The following is a 19,011-nucleotide window of genomic DNA, read 5'->3' on the forward strand; positions in this document are numbered from 1 at the left end:
AACTAGAACTAGAGGAAATGGCCTCAAGTTGTGTCAGAGAGGTTTAGGCGTACATTTGGAAACATTTCTTCACTGAAAAGGCTGTCAAGTGGTGAAGTCACCATCCCTGGGGGTATTTAGAAGATGTGGTGCTGTGGTGCTCAGGGACATGGTTTAGTGGTGGCCTGGTCAACGCTGCATTAAGGACTGGAATCGATGATCTTAAAAAGTCTCTCCCAACATACAGGATTCTATGACTCTATGATAATTCACATCAGCTCATTAGGAGAGCACATATTTGATAGCCTTAAACTAAGCTTAAATGTTACATTTAACCTTACATGTTAATTATATGGAATATCTCTTATGCAGTGATACAGATTTATGCAAGTTAAACACACAACATTTAAAAAAGCAGTAAATGCTTATGCTGACAAAGTGCTAAGAGCTGTAATCCCAATAAATGCATGACACTGCCTCTGGTCACGATAAAACAATACTCCTCTCCATTAAACCAATTACTTTTACTGTAAGCATTTTGTACCATATCTATCATGCTGACTATAAAAACTTCCCTGTAAATAAAAGCTGTACATAATGATTTTTAATGCTATTGACATATATATCAGTAACTCAAACACCTTCAAGATTGCAGAGATTTCAGTGGGGCTATATATTAACAGAAAGGCATCTGTTGGTGCTTTGCTGGATTTCTAGCCCTTTTATTCCTTTGTCAGCTTTTGGTTTATGGTTTAAACACACATAGAGACGCTGAGTGAAAGTAAGGTATTTTATGTTCGTACCTAGAAATGTATTTGTATGATGCAGTGGAGTAATGAGAGCCTTGCTTGAGGTCAAGACCTGCATTCATTGGGACAGAATTTACGCACCAAGGCCAAATCAGTCTTTAGTTTAAATCTGGTTTCAAAAGCAAATCTTTATGAATATGTCTTTTCAGTGTCACAACATGGCTATGCTTTGTACTTTGCCACACAGGCTGATACTGAATATTGGTGAACATCTGCATTCTTATTCAAGTCAAACTCTGAGCCTGGCATATGTTTTTTCTTCAAGTACTGTTCCTTGAGAAAAGGATTTAAGTGCTTAACACATTTTATTTCCTCAGATAAGCATTATGTGCAACGAAATTACCATATGGCTCAGGTCACAAACTTGTTAACCTTATACATTCACAAAAAGAGTATCTTCTGCTTTTCATTTAACATTTCTGTTATCAACTGTCATTATTACAGGACTTCTGCTAATCACAACAGATGCCAGGGCAGAAATAATGTGATTTTCAGTGCAATTGACATTTTACCTGAGGAAGCTGGTTTTGGAAGGCGACTTTGAAAAGGTCGTATACCTTTGGCAGTCATGGCTGGATCAGATGTTGAGTGACTAATTATGCTTTCTACAGACTCCTGGCTCTTCGCTGTTGAAGGCACTTCTCGCTCAAGAGTTTTGGCTTTTACTGAAGGAGCTGAAGGAAGGACTTGCTCAGACGGTGCAAGGACTTCTGTTTCCATGGCTGATTCTTGCTTAGAAGCATGTCGCCCTGTAGAGCGGTTTCCTGAGTCGGGGAGGGGGAAAGTTCCAATCCCACTGTCCAGTGTCCTCATCTGGCAGCAAGACTCTAAGATACAGGAAAACTGTGTGATGGGGTGGAGCTAAAGGTGTTGTTGGTATTAAAGATAGTGAAAGGGTCTATGGGTAAAAAGGTTATCTTTGAGGAAGGGATTCAAGGAAAGAAGACTTTGTGAGTGTGCTGTTACGTGTTGTTTGTATGCTTTCAACTCATCTGTCTAACTGAATACAACAGAAATACTATTTTGGGATGCAATTAAGCTAACAGATGCCATAACACTGAAACTGGCCTGCTTCAGAGTTAGTGTGAAAATGAGTGAGATGGGCTCGTGCTAGAAAGTGATTACAGCTGGAATTTTTACATTATTTAGTTTGAAGACTCACGAAGTCTGGAGAGTATCAATGTCAGGGACCTAGCAGTGTAATGTATTTCTTTCTACATAAACCCATGCTCCACAAAAGCCTCTGCTTTCTTAACTGTTTCTCTCACAAAAAGTTATTAATCAAAATGTACCATTTATTCTTACAAAAAGCTAAAATCTGGAGCTTTTACCAGAGATACCCGCCTCTCGGAGCATCCTGGGAGACTTGGATAGCAACACACGTGCCTTTGTTCACTGTGTTATGCTCTGGTTCTGTATATCTCATTAGGGGTAAATGCACACTTTCCAACACAATGTCAGACAGGGATACCTGAAGTAATTGGTTTGAATGTAGTATGGTTACACATAGTGCTCCAGCTTATCCATCCTACTGGAAAGATGCTCTGCTAACCATGGAACAGAGAAGGATGCAAGCGTAGATATGTGCACATTGCTATTCCAGCAACCAGGATGTGACAGCACCACTCCACTCTGTTATTTTCTATTGATTTCCAGAGATGTCAATTTTGTTTGTACAATGAGGAAACAATTTCAAAGAGACAATGATGGCAAGGTCCTTCTGAGAGGTATAAATACCAGGGAGGGAACTTTAGCACTAATGAATGGAAAATGAACATAATTTAGGTTAAACGTCTGGAAACATCCCTTGACAATGACATCTTCAGTCTGTGGCAGACGCTCCCAGAGGAAGCAAAGGAATTTCCTTAGCTTTGAACAATTTAAGGCTACACTGGGTAAAAGATATACTGCAGTGAACAATTGTACTTTAGAAGGAGATGCAGAATATGACCCAATATTTCTTTTCCATCTCTATTTTCTGTGTTCCTGAGTATTGATTCTTTTTTTTATGATATACCCATCTCTTATTTAAGTCTGTTGTAGTTAGCAGTCCCCTGCCAATTCATTTTCATGACTTTTGCCACTGCACTGTTTCTAATACTCTTAGAAATTCAGAAATATTTCTCCTCTATGGGCTTGCCTATTTGCTTTTGAAATAAGAACACTAACATGGTAATTTTCTCTTAAAATCTTAATCTCAATGGACTTCATTTGATAACATGTAAGAAACCACTTACAGGTAAATGAAATGTCTATTTATGTTTCTTGGTTCTTGTGAAAATGAAGATAATTGTATTTGGCTTTGATGAATCAAAGGGAGGTATCCCAGCCACTTAACTCTCTTACTGTAGTTTTGCTTTCCCTAAGAGATTATTTGTTTTGTTTTGGAATAGTGAAATCCTAGGTAGAAGTGGGTGAACTGTTCCTTTCAGCATATAACAGAGCACAGAAAAGTAAGTTAAAATGCTAGGTGTCTGCCCTTGCCATTTTCTCTGTAGATAATCAAGCTTAAACAGTGTGTTTGCTGATGGACAGGCAATGTTCCAACTAATGACTATCACTGGCAAGAATCAGTAAATAAAGGAAAATATTGAAGAAGAAAGGACTTCAATTAGTTGCCTCTTGACCAGAAGAAAGATTTGTACAACACTGGTTATGCTAGAGAGGCAGAAGTCTTCAGCAGAGACATGGAGTAAAATGGAAGTACCACAGAAAGAACATCCTGGAAACAAAAATCTGAAGAATTTTCCCTCTATCTGTAGTGCTAATGATGGAAATGATTTTGCAATCCAGTTCCACAGGGACTCTGAATGATTTTATAGCATTGTTTCCTTTCTGAGCATTCTCTGAGAAACTACAAAGTCATTCCCTCCTAATTACAGGAAAATTAAGTAAATAAAAAATGTATACCAAAGAGCAAAGCTACATCCTTTGATCAAGATGAACTGGAAGAGGAATACTATTTTATCTCCTAAGGCCATGTTTCTTAGAACAGCGTAAGGATTTGTCTTGTTCATTGTTACCTTGTGTACGTCTAGGTCTGGAACATGAAAGCAATGGCATAAAGTCAAGAGAGAAAGAAAATACTATCTCCTGCTGTTCCCAAGATAATTGGAGGAGCGATGGAGAAGCACACCAGCAGTGCCACATTTCATCATAAGGAAAAATAGTTTTAATTGATGGTAGTCTTCCTTCACAGAGGCTTTATCCATGATAATGGAAATACAGGTGGGAGCTTAGTTTTTAAAACAGCTAGTTTTTAATTCTGAACAACCACAAAAGGGTCTGGCTTTCAAATGACTCAAAGCTCAGCAGCTCCTGTTGTGACTCTTAAAAAGATTCTTGAAAAATGCTGTGACTCAGCTCTGTTGAGCAACCCTCAAAATCCCTAGTCCTAAACTACAGAGCACACCACTAATGTTTTTTTAATCGATGATAGTCTTCCTTCATAGAGCCTTTGTCCACAATAATGGAAATACAGGTTTGTAAACCAGCTAGTTTTTAATTCTGAGCAACCACAAAAGGGTCTGGCTTTCAAATGACTCAAAGCTCAGCAGCTCCTGTTGTGACTCTTAAAAAGATTCTTGAAAAATGCTGTGACTCAGCTCTGTTGATTGACCCTCAAAACTCCTAGTCCTAAACCACAGAGTACCACACAACATTTTTTATGGATGTTAATTTTTCTATAATAAAATTAAGCAATTGATCCCTAAAACTGTATTTTACCAGTAAGAAAGTATCTCTCAGAACAATTTGTATTACTGAAGGAATGCATATACATTATCTTGGGCTGTTTTCAAACTTTTATGAGGTAACTGCAAAATAAGAGAGTATGTTATATATCTCAGTGACAGCTTTCAAACCGAACCGTTCATGGCCCATCTGATTTCATCAGTGGCACACTGACACTTCAAATGACTGTTATCAGCCAGAGCTGCACAAGACTACAAAATGAAAATATGTAAAAGTTAAATCTCTGATGCTGCGACAGTACTACTCAATGGGTGAAAAACGATTCTGCACAACACTGATGTCTGAAAAGAGTTATGTATGAGCTTAATTGCCTTTGCTTACAAATGTTTTCCTGGCATACAAGCCAAAGCTTTTGCCTGATTCTGTTGGGGTGCTTTGGTTGGTTGGTTGGCTGGGGCTTTTAACTCTCTCCTTGCTAGGGAAGAGAAAAGCTCATGCACTGATACTGATTTTTACAGTGGACACAGATAGACTCACCATCTGCTTTTTCACTGAATAATCAGAACAGAATCAAAAACCTGAAATAGCATCTTCCTTCCCTCCCATCACATCCTACCTCAGAGTAACAATTCTCAAAACTGAAAACAGAAACAAGGAAGAATTTAGAGAAATTTCACAGAGAACAAGAAACTCCTGACTGCATGGGAATCTTTTGACAACAGGGTTCTGTAAGAGATTGTGGACAATCTGAAGTATACCTTTGTGATGGGTTAATGCCCATCCTGGAAGCATGGGGGGAGGGCTTGTAAGAGCATTCCCCTCCCTGCAGGGCAATGTTGAGATGCTGCTCAGGCACTAAATTAAAGGAGTTAACACTGTATAGGAAGTTTTCTAGGAGTTTCCTGAACTCCCTGCTTCTCACTAATTTTCATGTTTAGTATTTTCACATGCAAGACGATCAGGCAGTTCATGTCCTACATCAGCTGGACATCATGGTAATTTGTACAGTGGGCTTTGGCATATTGCAGCATCACTGGTGTTTTACCAGAGCTTACTGGTATCAGTAACCTCCAAGATCTATAACATAGAGTCAACATCCAAATTAGATGGGATAAACATTGTGAAAGTATGGACAAGAGAGTAATAGAAAAGGGACATATATTCAGGCTGGTAGGTACCAGGAATTCTAAGAATGAGATCATCACTGGAAAAAATTACAATAGGAGCTCTTTCTATGGTTTTTTTCCCCATCATCCTCTGAACTGTAAAAATTAAAGAGTTAGAATTAAACACAGCCCACTGACAAGAACTGGCACCCTAGAACTCATTGAAGTCTTTTAGGACATTCTCCTGACCATGGATATGAGACATTAAACCCAATTATTTGTCAGCTTTAAAAAAAAATTTCCTCTGAAACACACAAAGATACTACAAACTCACCAGCTCTAGTTCAGAAACTACCCTAGGTGCAAATCACTGGAGACTGGAAGAGAATACCCAGGGACTGCTGACTTTGCTTTTGTGTTCCTTCAGAGGCAATGGTATTGGACACCCTAAGAGTGAGAGGAGCTCTCAGTCTGAGCTGGTAACATGCTGGTTTATGTTGTTGTATAGCACCCTTCTCTGCTCCTCTTTTTATACAATCCATGTGAAAGGAAAATCAATTTGGGCTGAAAAAAGAAAAGAAAACACAGAGCACCTACTATGAAGGGAATTGCCTCCAGCACAACACAGGAAATGTGCGTCCAGCTTCCCTCAGGCTAAGTTCTGCACTGATGGTTGTAAAATAGGGTATTACTCAAAATAAGCAATGGAGTAAAATGTGTCCTACTTTAGACTTGGTATATGTTAGTCTTTTTAATGTTGAACTTCTGTAAACCTATGTTGAGTCCTAGCACATATCCAAGATTTTCCACAAATATTAGACAAAAGAAGACATAAGGTGATGACACACAGCTTTTAAACACAGCTGCTGATACACATTTGTTCAACAATGTGAAAAGATGCTTTTACTAAGAGGGATAAAATGCCACAGGTTGTTGTAAACAAATCTTGAACTGGGTAACTGGAGAGCAAAGCAGAGCAAAGCAAACAAAGCAAAGCTTCACATTCTAATAGAGACTTTTTATCTTGTAGCTTAAAATTAGTTTCATGGATGCTTATTCTCTTCACAAATCATATACAGTCTTTCTTTACATAGAGACTGCTACAGTTTTAGGAAGGCCATATATTCACTCATTGGCTTTTTGACCATCCAGTTAAAACAATAATTGGTGGTTTTTTTTTAATACTGTTTAAATAATCTATAATAATCTTTATGGAACCCACAACATCCAAAATTTTACCCACAGAGCAAAACTAAAATAAGGCATCAGTCAGCAATCTATTAAGCAGGTATTGTGTGCATATATAATGCCAATTGAAAATGGTCAGACAGTGCACCCACTTTGAATTAAACATAATAAAAAGAGATATTTCTGGGTGTTAGCATACAGGGAAGGACCTGCATGTTGTGAGAGAAAATAATCATAGGTCCTATCATGCTGTAAGTAAAGTCTGGCCACTCTATTAACTCATGCCATGCCTGACAGAATTGAGCGTCCTCCCCGTGCTGCTTGAGGGGGTCAAGTTCTCCAGAAGCAGCTCAATAACCTCATCCACTCCCCATCAGGTAAAACCCGCAGTGTTAACTACTGAAACACATTGGTGGATACCAGATGCAGTTACTGTAAACAGACATTATCTCTGCTTCAAGTGACTGAAACTGATGGTTTCCATTTGGAGGTGGCAAAGTTACAGAAGTGGGTATGTTACTTAACTTTGATGGACAATCTATCTGTCATTAAAAATAAACAGCAACAAAGAGGACAACTGGATTTTACATCAAAAAGATCACAGGTAGTTCTACTTTCATCAGGCCTTCTCTAATGCTAGTAGCACAGGCACATATTTCCTTTCAAAGAAGCATCCCACTCATGAAAAATGTGGAATTCTCCCGCGTGCACACCACTACAGCTTGTTTGAGATCTTCCTCACATAAATTTTCAAGTTTTGGCCTAAAAAACTCCACATGATTGACATAAATTTTAGCTGAAACCTTTGAGTAACCACCAGAATTTTCCATAGAAAGCAGGCATCTTCAGGAAAAAAAAAATTATCAGTCAAAAATAGCTCTATATCAGGAACAGTTTCACTGGGAAATTTCCAGCAAGCTGTTTTCAGAAGTACAGACAGTTCTTGAAAGGAGGTTTTGAAGGACATGTAACACAGAACGGGCTTTGTTCAGGGTATTTAGACACTAAAAATAAGAGGGCATAATTCCCATCAGTAAAAGAATACACAAGTTCTAACAAATTACCTTTCTTTGCATTAGAAAGTTCAAGACTTTCTACTAAACTGACACAGAAAACCACAGAACACGTAGCTGTTCTCTTCTGAAACAGAAAGGGAGAGTAATATTTCCAGGATTTTGAAACATGCCAATTTATTAATTAAAACTTTTTTTTTTTTTTTTCAGAATAATATTGCAAATTGTAAATAGGTCTCTAAAAATGTGCTTTATCAGTTAATAAAACATCTTTAAGCTACATGTGGCATTGGCATGAAGAACTTAAACTACAGATGGCAAACCAGATCTCTTTATTTGCACATCCTTCTCTTCATCTGCAATGCTAAAGCAACCACAAAAAAAAAAAAGGCAATGAATTTCTGCCAAATCAATGTCAATTTAAAATAGATTATTCCTTCTGGGTTTACACCATAATTTAATCCAATTAGTCAAAGATGAATGCATTATTGTTTTCTATCTAGATCTGAATTATAAGCAGTATGCAAACCCAAAACCTCCCAAAGGCCATGCTAGGTAAAACCAGAAAAGACACAAGTTTTCACAGCCCTGACGCTCCCATAGGTACTGCACTGGTGAAATGCAATTATTTCTAATATATAAGGAAGGGTAAAGGGGTGAAGGGCTGTGCAGTGTATTTCCAAATGATGGATCTACAAATGAACTTCATTTGTGGCTGCTTCAGTGTAGGATTTAATTTATGTTTACTTATCACAATAATAATAACATACACGATAAATACAGACTTTACTGACTCACTCAGTGTTCCTTCTACTGCTTCTTCCTAATCAAGCAAAACTTACCAATTTCAATATGCCATTTGCCCACTGGTTTGACAGTTGTCTTCAGAGTTTTCCACAACCACAATCCCATTGTTCTGCATTGAAACAGACAATTGCTGCCTCATTTGAATTCCAATCCCACCATAAAATACAATTCTACTAGTAAATTAAAAGATTAGTTTTAATAAGTAGCAAGTACTCATAATTGTGCTCCTACTTGGCAGTTAGCTGTGCATTTTTTCATTTGTTTGTTTTCTTCTTTCACTAAGTGTTCCCCATCCCCCTCCAGACATTTAGATAGCTTCCTTACGCGCTTGGAAGGAATGGTGGAAAGCAGGGTTGTTACAAAGAACACAACTTTAAATGAGCTGGGAAAAGAGCTTGGATATTTCTTGGAGTTTTCTATTCTGTATCTCTCAGTGCCTATTAAATACAAAGGTCTACATGCAGCTTCCATTTGGAAAAGTTCTACAACTGATGACATCTAGAGTGACCTCTCTGCATTACACTGTCAATACTTTATAAAAAATCTACTCACTGTTCCCAGGACATTAGAAATAGACACAATTTTGGTTCTACTAGAAATACTAAGACTTAAAATTCATGTGAAGAGCAACTTTCAGCTCTGTGTAAAATGTAAGTAGATGCAGTTCAGCTTCATCCTGGCTGTCATTGAGGCTAGCCTCAAAACACTTTGGGCAGCTAGCCCTCTTTTTTTTTTTGGCTGTATGTCCTCCTCTGGTTTTGCCAATCAGCCTTACAGATTTGCAAGAATCTTTAAGAAATCCTTATAGATGAGTAGTTGGTGAGAAGTCCTCACATCTGATGCAAGGTGTGAATCCAAGGTATGCAACAGGCCTGACGCAGTGCAGAAATGTGGCTTATCCCAGCTCTTTCACTGAGAATAGCCTTCTGTTTCCCTTAGTAGCTTGAAATGTAAAGTTTGGGAGCCAGGAATTGCAAACTTTCCAAGGAACATCTTACTAGGGATTGCTCATTCAAGTACTGGATATGGATGGATATGTCCCTTCATTTGCGGTTTTCTGAGAAGACATATCCCAACTTTCAGGAATTGTACCTATCAGTATAAGAGTCCAAGAAAATACAATTTATTATTTACCTAGGTGTTATCTAAGGGCTGCTTCAGCCATGCTTTTTCCTTGTAACCACGGGCCTACCTCTTTCTTTACATCTCAGTTCTTCATATTGAAACATAAGAGCTAATCACATCTCCCCATTACACAGCCATGTTGAGGACAAATAACCTAGAAGTTTGGCAAGCAGATTATAACCAACCTTGAATAATATTCAGTTTGTGCTGAAATTTCAGCTCTGGCTTTTTTGAAGGCTGTTCAGGAATCAATAGCAAGCTTCAAAATACTTGAAAGAAGCATTAAAGTTGTTACTTTTGCTTTAGTTTGGGAACAACTGTAGTAGACCGCAATTACAAAAGAGAAGAGGACACATTTAGCATCTCAGATACTGCTGCACTCGGTGCCCAAGGGAGTATTTGCCACCAGTATTTGGCTGTTCCATTGAGGGTTGCTGTTTGCTGACTAGTGTGTCTGAAGCATTTAAGGATAATGGGATGGAACCACTGATTTACCTGCTTTCAAGCAACTCTCTTATAAATGTGCACTTGCAGCCCGCAAGGCCAATCAGATCCTGGGCTGCATCAGGAGAAGTGTGGCTAGCGGGTCGAGGGAGGTGATCCTCCCCCTCTACTCAGCCCTGGTGAGACCCCACCTGGAGTACTGTGTCCAGTTCTGGAGCCCCTATTACAGGAGGGATGTGGAGGTGCTGGAACGTGTCCAGAGAAGGGCCACAAGGATGATCAGAGGGCTGGAGCACCTCTCCTATGAGGACAGACTGAAGGAGTTGGGGCTGTTCAGTCTGCAGAAGAGAAGGCTCCGAGGAGACCTAATTGTGGCCTTCCAGTATCTGAAGGGGGCCTACAGGAAGGCTGGGGAAGGACATCTCAAGATCTCAGGTAGTGATAGGACTAGGGGGAATGGAATGAAGCTGGAGGTGGGGAGATTCAGGCTAGATGTGAGGAGGAGGTTCTTCACCATGAGAGTGGTGAGACCCTGGAATGGGTTGTCCAGGGAGGTGGTCGAGGCCCCGTCCCTGGGGGTGTTTAAGAGCAGGCTGGATGAGGCTCTGTCCAGCCTGATCTAGTGTGGGGTGTCCCTGCCCATGGCAGGGGGGTTGGAACTAGATGATCCTTGTGGTCCCTTCCAACCCTGAATGAAACTATGAAACTATGAAATTGGAGTTTGGTTTCACTCACACTGAGACAATTTATTTGGCTTTCTGTTCTTAGCAGACAGGGTTAGTGGTAGTGCTTTAAGCATAAACTCTGTCTCTGGTAAGCACTGACCAATGCCTGAGTGCATAGGAAGGTCTGGGTTTTCCAAAGGCACAGGAGAACACACTGTATTTATTTTAGCAACAACACTGGCTTTTGTGTATTAGTACAAAAGGGAAAAAAAAAGACTGAAATTAAAGCCACATGAATATTAAATGAAGCTTTAAATAATTTTGTTACTAGTTCTGCCCTGCAGATGGCTTTGCTTAAGGATACTACTAATGAACAGTCAGAAATACACATGCACACCTGAAACAGATTATATTTCTTAATTAACGTAGTGAAAACTCATTAACAGAGTGAGCAGAGAGAGCTTTGAGTAACTTTGAGGTGAACCATTTCCATTTTGGTACTTGAGTTCAGCTTCTCTAAATCTGCTGAATCACAGTGAAAGTAACTGCATGGAAGCATAAGTAAGAAGCAAGAAAACATCACAATTTAAAGCCAGAAGAATGAACAGCAATTAATTTCTTCCTTCCTTTCTTTCCTTCTTTCTTTCTCTCCTTCCTTCCTTCCTTCCTTCCTTCCTTCCTTCCTTCCTTCCTTCCTTCCTTCCTTCCTTCCTTCCTCCCTTCCTCCCTTCCTCCCTCCCTCCCTTCCTCCCTCCCTCCCTTCCTTCCTTCCTTCCTTCCTTCCTTCCTTCCTTCCTTCCTTCCTTCCTTCCTTCCTTCCTTCCTTCCTTCCTTCCTTCCTTCTCTCTCTTTCTTTCTCTTTCTTTCTTTCTCTCTCTCTCTCTTTCTTTTTTTTTTGGAGGGGGTGTGTGTGTGTGCCAGGAGGTATACAATGTTCCATGATGCTACGAAAACACCATTAGAATGATCATTTGGAAACAACCTACTGGACTTTGCTTGTTCAAGAGAGGAAGTAGGAATATCATTCATAGTACATGTGTTTTCCTAGCAGTGTCCAAAATTGTCCAACCACTACGAATGTCTCATGTTCATCTAGGATTACAAACAATGCACTAACTGTGTATTATTATTTCTCTATTACACCAAAAAAAAAGAAGAAGTTTTGTTTTTCTACGATCAGCTATGATGGCCAATTGCATAATCAAATGTCAACAGTTCAGGTCTCTGACTGAAGACATGAATCAAAGCTCCTCAAATTCAGTTAAAAATGCCACAGATGACAGCAAAGCAGCCTATCCTGAGAGTGAGAAGCTGGAAAGGCATATGCTGACAGAACTCAAATATAATTGATAATTCAGGTGAAAATGTATTTTTCAGAAAAATTCCACTAGAAATCACTGCAGAACAGGAGAAGCAAGTCCACTTAAGCACAGATCAAACATACATTCCAAATAACTCCACACATCCTCATTCAAAACGCTTTTCAGTGTGCTCAGTTGTACTTCAGGTATATGAAATAGGGTTAATAGGAAATGCACGACTGAAGCTCCATACATGCATCTACAGATGGCCCTAGCTAGAAGCAAAAACCATGTAAAGTAAGAAGAGTTTCAAACAGACAGACTTGTACTGTAACAGAGAATAGTAGCATGTACTATCCTGTAATAAGTATGATAATCAGGCACAGTCCTGTTTTGAGTGATAAAAATGCATACAGGCAGGCTATAAAGTTGTGTAAATCAACATAGCACCATTAACTTCAGAGTTGAAGAACCTGGCCATCCCATTTAATTGACATTTTAAGCCTGAATGAGACCAGCAGATTCTCAATATCTTGCTTGGTAATTAGACTGTACCCTATATATAATGTATGAAGAACCAGACTTCTTCTCATTCTAGTGATAAAATTTGGTATTTCTGGGTGAATAAATGTAATGACAGAGAGGAAATTAACAGCAAATCATTGTGGTTAATAAGGAAGTGTTGATCCAAAATATTAATTCTCCTCACAGAAGGAAGGCAAGCTAGACAGTAGGCTGCAGCAGTGCTGCAGAAGAATTGGCAATTAGACAATTGCTATGTGTACTGTCTTTTAAAGTACAAAGAGATGATTTGTCTTTGCCAGACTGTGAAGAAGGTAAGCTGACATAAATTAGAAGACACTAATAGATGTTAGTTTCTTATTATTCACATTGGCAAGGTTCTCCATCATCTTCACAGAACACAAGTAATGACTAGAAAAATACACAGAAAGTTTTACTCTATTATTATAGGCTCCTTCAGACAAGCACTTCAAAATTAATCCCTGCAGAAATATCCAAATGCCAAACAAGCATCAAGAACACAGCAGAGCAGACACTATTCATCCCATTTCTAGTGCCTCAAATCTACATAATGCTTTTCCTCTAACAGCTCCCTCCATTCTGCACAACAGCCTGGTTCAGCTTCTCACCCATAGGAAAAACACACAATAATAAAATTCCACTGGAAAAGTACAGAGCACCAGAGCAGAAGGAGAGGCTATTCAATCATCTTTATGTACCAGTGTGACCTGTTTCTGATGAGCAAGTCCTGGCATGGTAAATGCTGAATGCTGCTCCACACAGCCCTGGAAGGACGCTCAACAGCATGATCCTACCAAATCTTTAGTATCGTGAGCATTGCAACATAAAAACACAGGACTGCTCAGTGTTGTGTAAAGGCTCCCAAAGAAATGGTGCATTGGTTATAGACAGATTTAGAACAATATCCTTGAAGATATTCAAAATTCAACTGATGAAGTGCCTGAGGCAGAGGACTTCTAACCTATGTGCTTCTAGGGTACGTTTGTACGCACAAAACTGTCAGTTCTTCTTGCAATGCCTACTGGCTATCAAGGAAGTGCTTCCCTCAGCAATGCCTCATTTTAGCTACTCTGGTTAAGAAAAGTAAGTAAACCACAAGCAAAGGTAGTTTCAGTGGTACTGAAGGATAAGAAAATTAAGATCTTGAAGTACAAAAGGGGAAGAGCATTGCTTGATAATCACATTAAAATGTAAATGCTCTGAGGATATTAGGTGAAGATGTGAAATGGCATTAACTCTGAAGACCTAACAAATTAATTTAGGTGAGTGAAAGTACAAATATAAATGGTTTGTAGCCAGCTGAGCTCAGTTTTGTTTGTACACTTTCACACATCTCTCCTGGCTGAAGTACTCTGAGGATGGTGGGCCCAGATAGATAAGGAGGTTGTGAAAGTCTCTCCCACATCTTTCAGGCTCCTTATGCCACTAGGTTTTGAAGTTTTTGGCTATTTTTTGTTTACTTGCTTTGTGGGGTTATTTTATGAAAAAGTTTGATCCTGATGTTGCTAGATGTGAACAGCTTTTTTAGTATTAAATAATTCATAATTATTCTAGCAATTCAGAACCTACTCTTTTAGATTAACATCCAAGCTGGTTAGACATAGCAGGTGAGCATGCTGTTAAATTGCATACTACTCTGAAGTCCCATTTCAAAGCTCCAGCCCTGGAATCACTCTTTCTAAAGCAATGTGGTCAGCACCTGCAGATTTAACACCTACCTCTGAGCTTCCACATGCACACAGGGCTTTAGAATGGCTTTGTTACTGATGTACAAATAAATGCAGGCGTATTTGTACCACTGCTCATGAATAGGGGATTCAACTTGTATCAAAACCAAAGTTTTCTGAGCATGCAGACTCAAAAAAGGAACAGACTTAGGCTGGAAACAGCTTTGGTGATAACTAGTTTTGTTTGATGGCTTATACACACAGCAATCTCACATGTAGAGACTTCTAGGTATTCCACAGCTTTACTGGGTGGTGATGGGGAAGATAAAACAAATATTTTTCCTTTATCTGATCATGTGTAAATGAATGATTCAACTGATCCATCAGCGATAAGATGATTGCTAAATGGTTCTTCTCAACTTCTATCAATGGCCTGATGAAAGAAATTAACACTGACAGTGATAAGTTGTTTTCTCAGGCATTGAGACTTCATGACAAGGGAGGATTTCTGGTGAGGTCACAATACATGTTATCAGTTGAATATTTTCTTCATTAAAAGCATTAGAGGTATCCAAGAATTTGCCTGATATTTAAGCAACTTCTGGATTATGCTTTTGTCTTTCCAGTGCTGTTGCTCACCCCTACTGAATGCACAGGCTGTAATATAAATCAATTTGTTCACCATCTTTCCTCCGTCACTTATTCTGTTACAGTTCTCTCAGTAATTCATTACAGGGCCTCACCTAATCTGTCTCCAGATTTTGAGGGCTCTGTAATGTAAATGTATTTGCTTCAATATGTCAGACTTAGTGGACATGTTTTAGGAAGATGCATGTCAGACTTTATGTATTTACCACATTAATCAGGCTTGTTTCTTTCACATCTATTTCTATTCCCTGAGAATAAGAAAACATGAATTCAATATTGGTTTACTTAGTACACCAGAAGAAACACCCAAACTTCTAGCACTTTATGTAATGGTTGATAAAACAAAGTCTTTTGTTCGGCAGAGGAGGGTGTCCAGTAGTTTTAATCCTCTTACTGGAACCTTGGTGCCTTGCTTATTAAACAAGCAGATGAGCTGCAATAGTTTTCATCAAGTTTTGAAACAGGCCATTGGATAACACAATTAAGTGTTTTGAGTCTTTCTGACAGAAAAGTCTGCTTATGATGTGTGGGGTTTTATTATCATATATATAGTTTCATAGTAAGGCTACTGGGGGCTGAATAAAACAGTGTCAGAATACAAAGATAAGGCTATAATCTTCAGCATTGGATACTTCAATACAAATAATTAGAATGCTGACATATCATTTTAAGGCAAACCCACTTACATCTACAACATGTTATATGTCCTGGGTTTGCTACCAGAGCATCTGTAAAATTGCTATGGAGTTACTAGCAACTTATCTATAAAACTTGCTGTGAAGGACATTCCTGGTTTCCACTGAAAATGTAGTTTGATCACTTCTGTTTGCTCCATATAAAAGTTAAAGGGGTGGACTTTAAAAAACAATGCAACATATAAAATAGTAACAACATTTCCTTTCTGGAACATCAGGCATCTAAGGGATTCAACCAACTGTTCCCTAAAGAAGGCAAATCTCAAAAAAGTTGCTTAGAAGACAGACTTTCCCTTTTCTGACCAGACTGCCTTTAAATTAAACTGCAAACCCCTTCTGCAAGGTTGCTCTTGGAAAGCAGAAAAAAATGATGATAAAGCCTGCTATAGGGGAGACGATTATCTAGAACTTTAATGGAATTGAGCACTGGGCTAGAGCAGAGCTACAAAAGAATCCCTTGACCTCAGTGTGTGTTTTTGTTCTAGCACAAAGCAGCAGTCTACAATGCACTTTTAATGCTGTTTTGCTAGCACGGAAGCCCAACCCTCTATCTAGCTAGAAACTTTTCAAAACCCTTTCAAGGATCTACAGACATCTTTGTATTATAGAAATGTCACTATCTACAAAGTTCCCATTTACTGTTGGACAAATCAATTCTGAGTGTCTGTCCTGGACCTCTAATGAAAAATCTGACAAAAATTAGAACCAAGTCTTTCTTCAAAGTTTCACAAAATCTGACTACATTTATCTTTATAATCTTCTGACTCTGTTTTTCACCTAAAATACTCCAAACTAAAAATAGGACCAAATGCCACAGATATTTCATTCCAAGAACCGTGAATCTTTCTACTGTGGGTACTGACCCCAGCCTGCCTCAGGGAATAAACTCCCCATGTGACTCCAATAGGTAGTATCCAGTGCTTCCAGTGGAGCAGATAGTACCAGTTAACACTCAGGCATATTTTTGATTGCTACTACCACTTCTTTCACTGGTAAGCATTTGCTCTCTAGGGTACCCACAACACACAAGCAAACTGCAGGTCTACTCTTTATTTATTTTGTTTTTACCAATGATATTATTCTGAGGACAAAACCTACCTCCATTGATGTTCCTGCTGTCAAAGCTCAACAAGTTTTGTTATCAGAGACTTAATTTGGCCTTTTAGTTCAATCGGTGGCATATTAAAGATAACATTTGAAAGCAAAAACCTTTCCACTTCAAGAAAACACTTCCTTTAGATGAACTAATTATGTTTTCGTGTACTCCCTGAAATTCAGTGCTTTAGATCAGAGGTACTTTGGTTAATTTAGGAATCACTAAGCCTTTGCACCTCAAGGTGCCTGTATTTTAGCCATAACAGATGAGTACTATAATCAAGGAAACTGTCTTTGGCATGACTGTTATTGTATACCATAGTACTCTCATGTGAAGTTGTCTGCAAGAATGAATTTTTCAGTAATTAACATTTGTTTGCTGGTGCTGTGGAATTTTGCCTTTTCCCTTGGGGCTGTTTATGAATGAAAACTCTTAATAGGTTATAATTAATACAATCACACTTTTCCAAGAGTGGGTGCTAATTTGAAGCAGTACTTGAAATATGAAGCAATAAACTTTCTCACAAATAATTCTTTCTTCTCCAGATGTCCAATTATTAACTTCTCTATGTAAAGGTGTCATGTGTAACTGTCTTGTCATTTTTTTTTGCTATTGTGACAACGGGGAAACTCAAGAGAAACAGTGACACTTTTGCTCCCTTGGGGGAAGTAGAGTGCTTTTTCTTTGTAAAATCAAGGAGGGTGTGTGTGTTATGTTTACACCACAGCAGTACTGTCAGGAGCTTGATATATCATATTACAAGAGGGATATGGACATGCTGGAATGTGTCCAGAGAAGGGCCACAAGGATGATCAGAGGGCTGGAGCACCTCTCCTACGAGGACAGACTGAAAGAGTTGGGGCTGTTCAGTCTGGAGAAGAGAAGGCTCAGAGGTGACCTAATTGTGGCCTTCCAGTATCTGAAGGGGGCCTACAAGAAGGCTGGGGAGGGACTGCTCAGGATATCAGGTAGTGATAGGACTAGGGGGAATGGAATGAAGCTGGAGGTGTGGAGATTCAGGCTGGATGTGAGGAGGAAGTTCTTCACCAGGAGAGTGGTGAAGCCCTGGAATGGGTTGTCCAGGGAGGTGGTTGAGGCCCTGTCTCTGGAGGTGTTTAAGCCCAGGCTGGATGAAGCTCTGTCCAGCCTGATCTAGTGTGGGGTGTCCCTGCCCATGGCAGGGGGGTCGGAACTAGATGATCCTTGTGGTACCTTCCAACCCTCACTGATACTATGGTACTATGATTTGTATTCAACAGAAGAATTTTATTTATAGGAGTATTTGGAGACCCTGCTGTACCTGTCTGAGCTGGGGAATCTCTCCTGGCATGAAAGGAGAATTGACCTTTTATTCATGTCCTTCTTCATACTAGGTTCTTCAGCCCTTCCCATTTCATCACCCTTTCAAAAACCCATGACTTTACTGCAGAGGGCTTGAAGAAGGAGTTCTGACGATGTCTGGACCTTTCTGTGAGAAGTGGGAGCACAGGTAACATCTGTGCTGCCAGGGCCACATTTGGCATCCTCACTAACAGTACAGCAGAAGCATCCAAGGTGTGACATACTCTTGTTTAAAATTGTTTGAAAATATTTTGAATATAAGTTTAAATACAGCAGAGCATAATGCAAATGATCACTTCATATGGCAGTGACCATGTGTTCCTGAGACACAGGTATATAAGAAGGGCAATTTTCTGTTACTGTGCATTAAGCATTCTTGTATTGTTTCAATCTAGCAAATCCAAAGAGTCAGCAAAATACTTAAAGTTGTTTAGATTAACAACTGACAATAAATTAAAAACGTAGCAACTGACATTTTACACATTTTTAATACACCCAGGAGTATCTCATTATCAGAAAGTGATGAACCAGCATTGTCTTACATGATACCAACCTTGAAGACTGTTCAGCTACATGTATCTGGCTTATTAGCTAACTGGGCAGACCTGAGGTCAGTTTAGGTATTTCACAGTGACAACTACAGCAGTACCTGTTCTTCCTATTACACAAAAAACATCTTACCTGCTTCATCATAGCCTTTCTACATTTTATGAATATTCTGCTCCATTTTTTAGCAGTTTAGATAAAAAAAACAGTAGAATGAACTCATTAAAGTACAGCTGCAAAACCACAGTGATCTTTGTTCTCTTAAAACAACTGTTTATGACGGTGAAAAACGCAGTAAGAGATGAACTAACAGCCCAGTGAAATTCTTAAGATTTCAAAGATGCT

General features: G+C 39.1%; 1 protein-coding gene across 7 annotated transcripts in view; it reads right to left on the bottom strand.

Annotated features, from left to right (window-relative positions):
- The window catches only part of NCKAP5 (NCK associated protein 5), a 531,557-nt gene that overhangs the window by 34,117 nt on the left and 478,429 nt on the right, over positions 1-19,011 (bottom strand). For 4 of the 7 annotated variants that reach the window (XM_068139093.1, XM_068139094.1, XM_068139096.1 and 1 more), the window contains one exon: positions 1,301-1,615. In XM_068139093.1, the coding sequence (XP_067995194.1) occupies positions 1,301-1,615 (315 nt within the window). Of the gene's footprint in view, positions 1-1,300; positions 1,616-8,630; positions 8,705-19,011 lie in introns of those variants that run through there. The other 3 variants (XM_068139097.1, XM_068139095.1, XM_068139098.1) reach the window with 3 other exon arrangements.

This window comes from Melanerpes formicivorus, unplaced genomic scaffold (genome assembly GCF_026170545.1).
Source record: "Melanerpes formicivorus ecotype bairdi unplaced genomic scaffold, bMelFor1.0.p_v2 SCAF_5, whole genome shotgun sequence".
Classification (NCBI taxonomy): domain Eukaryota; kingdom Metazoa; phylum Chordata; class Aves; order Piciformes; family Picidae; genus Melanerpes; species Melanerpes formicivorus.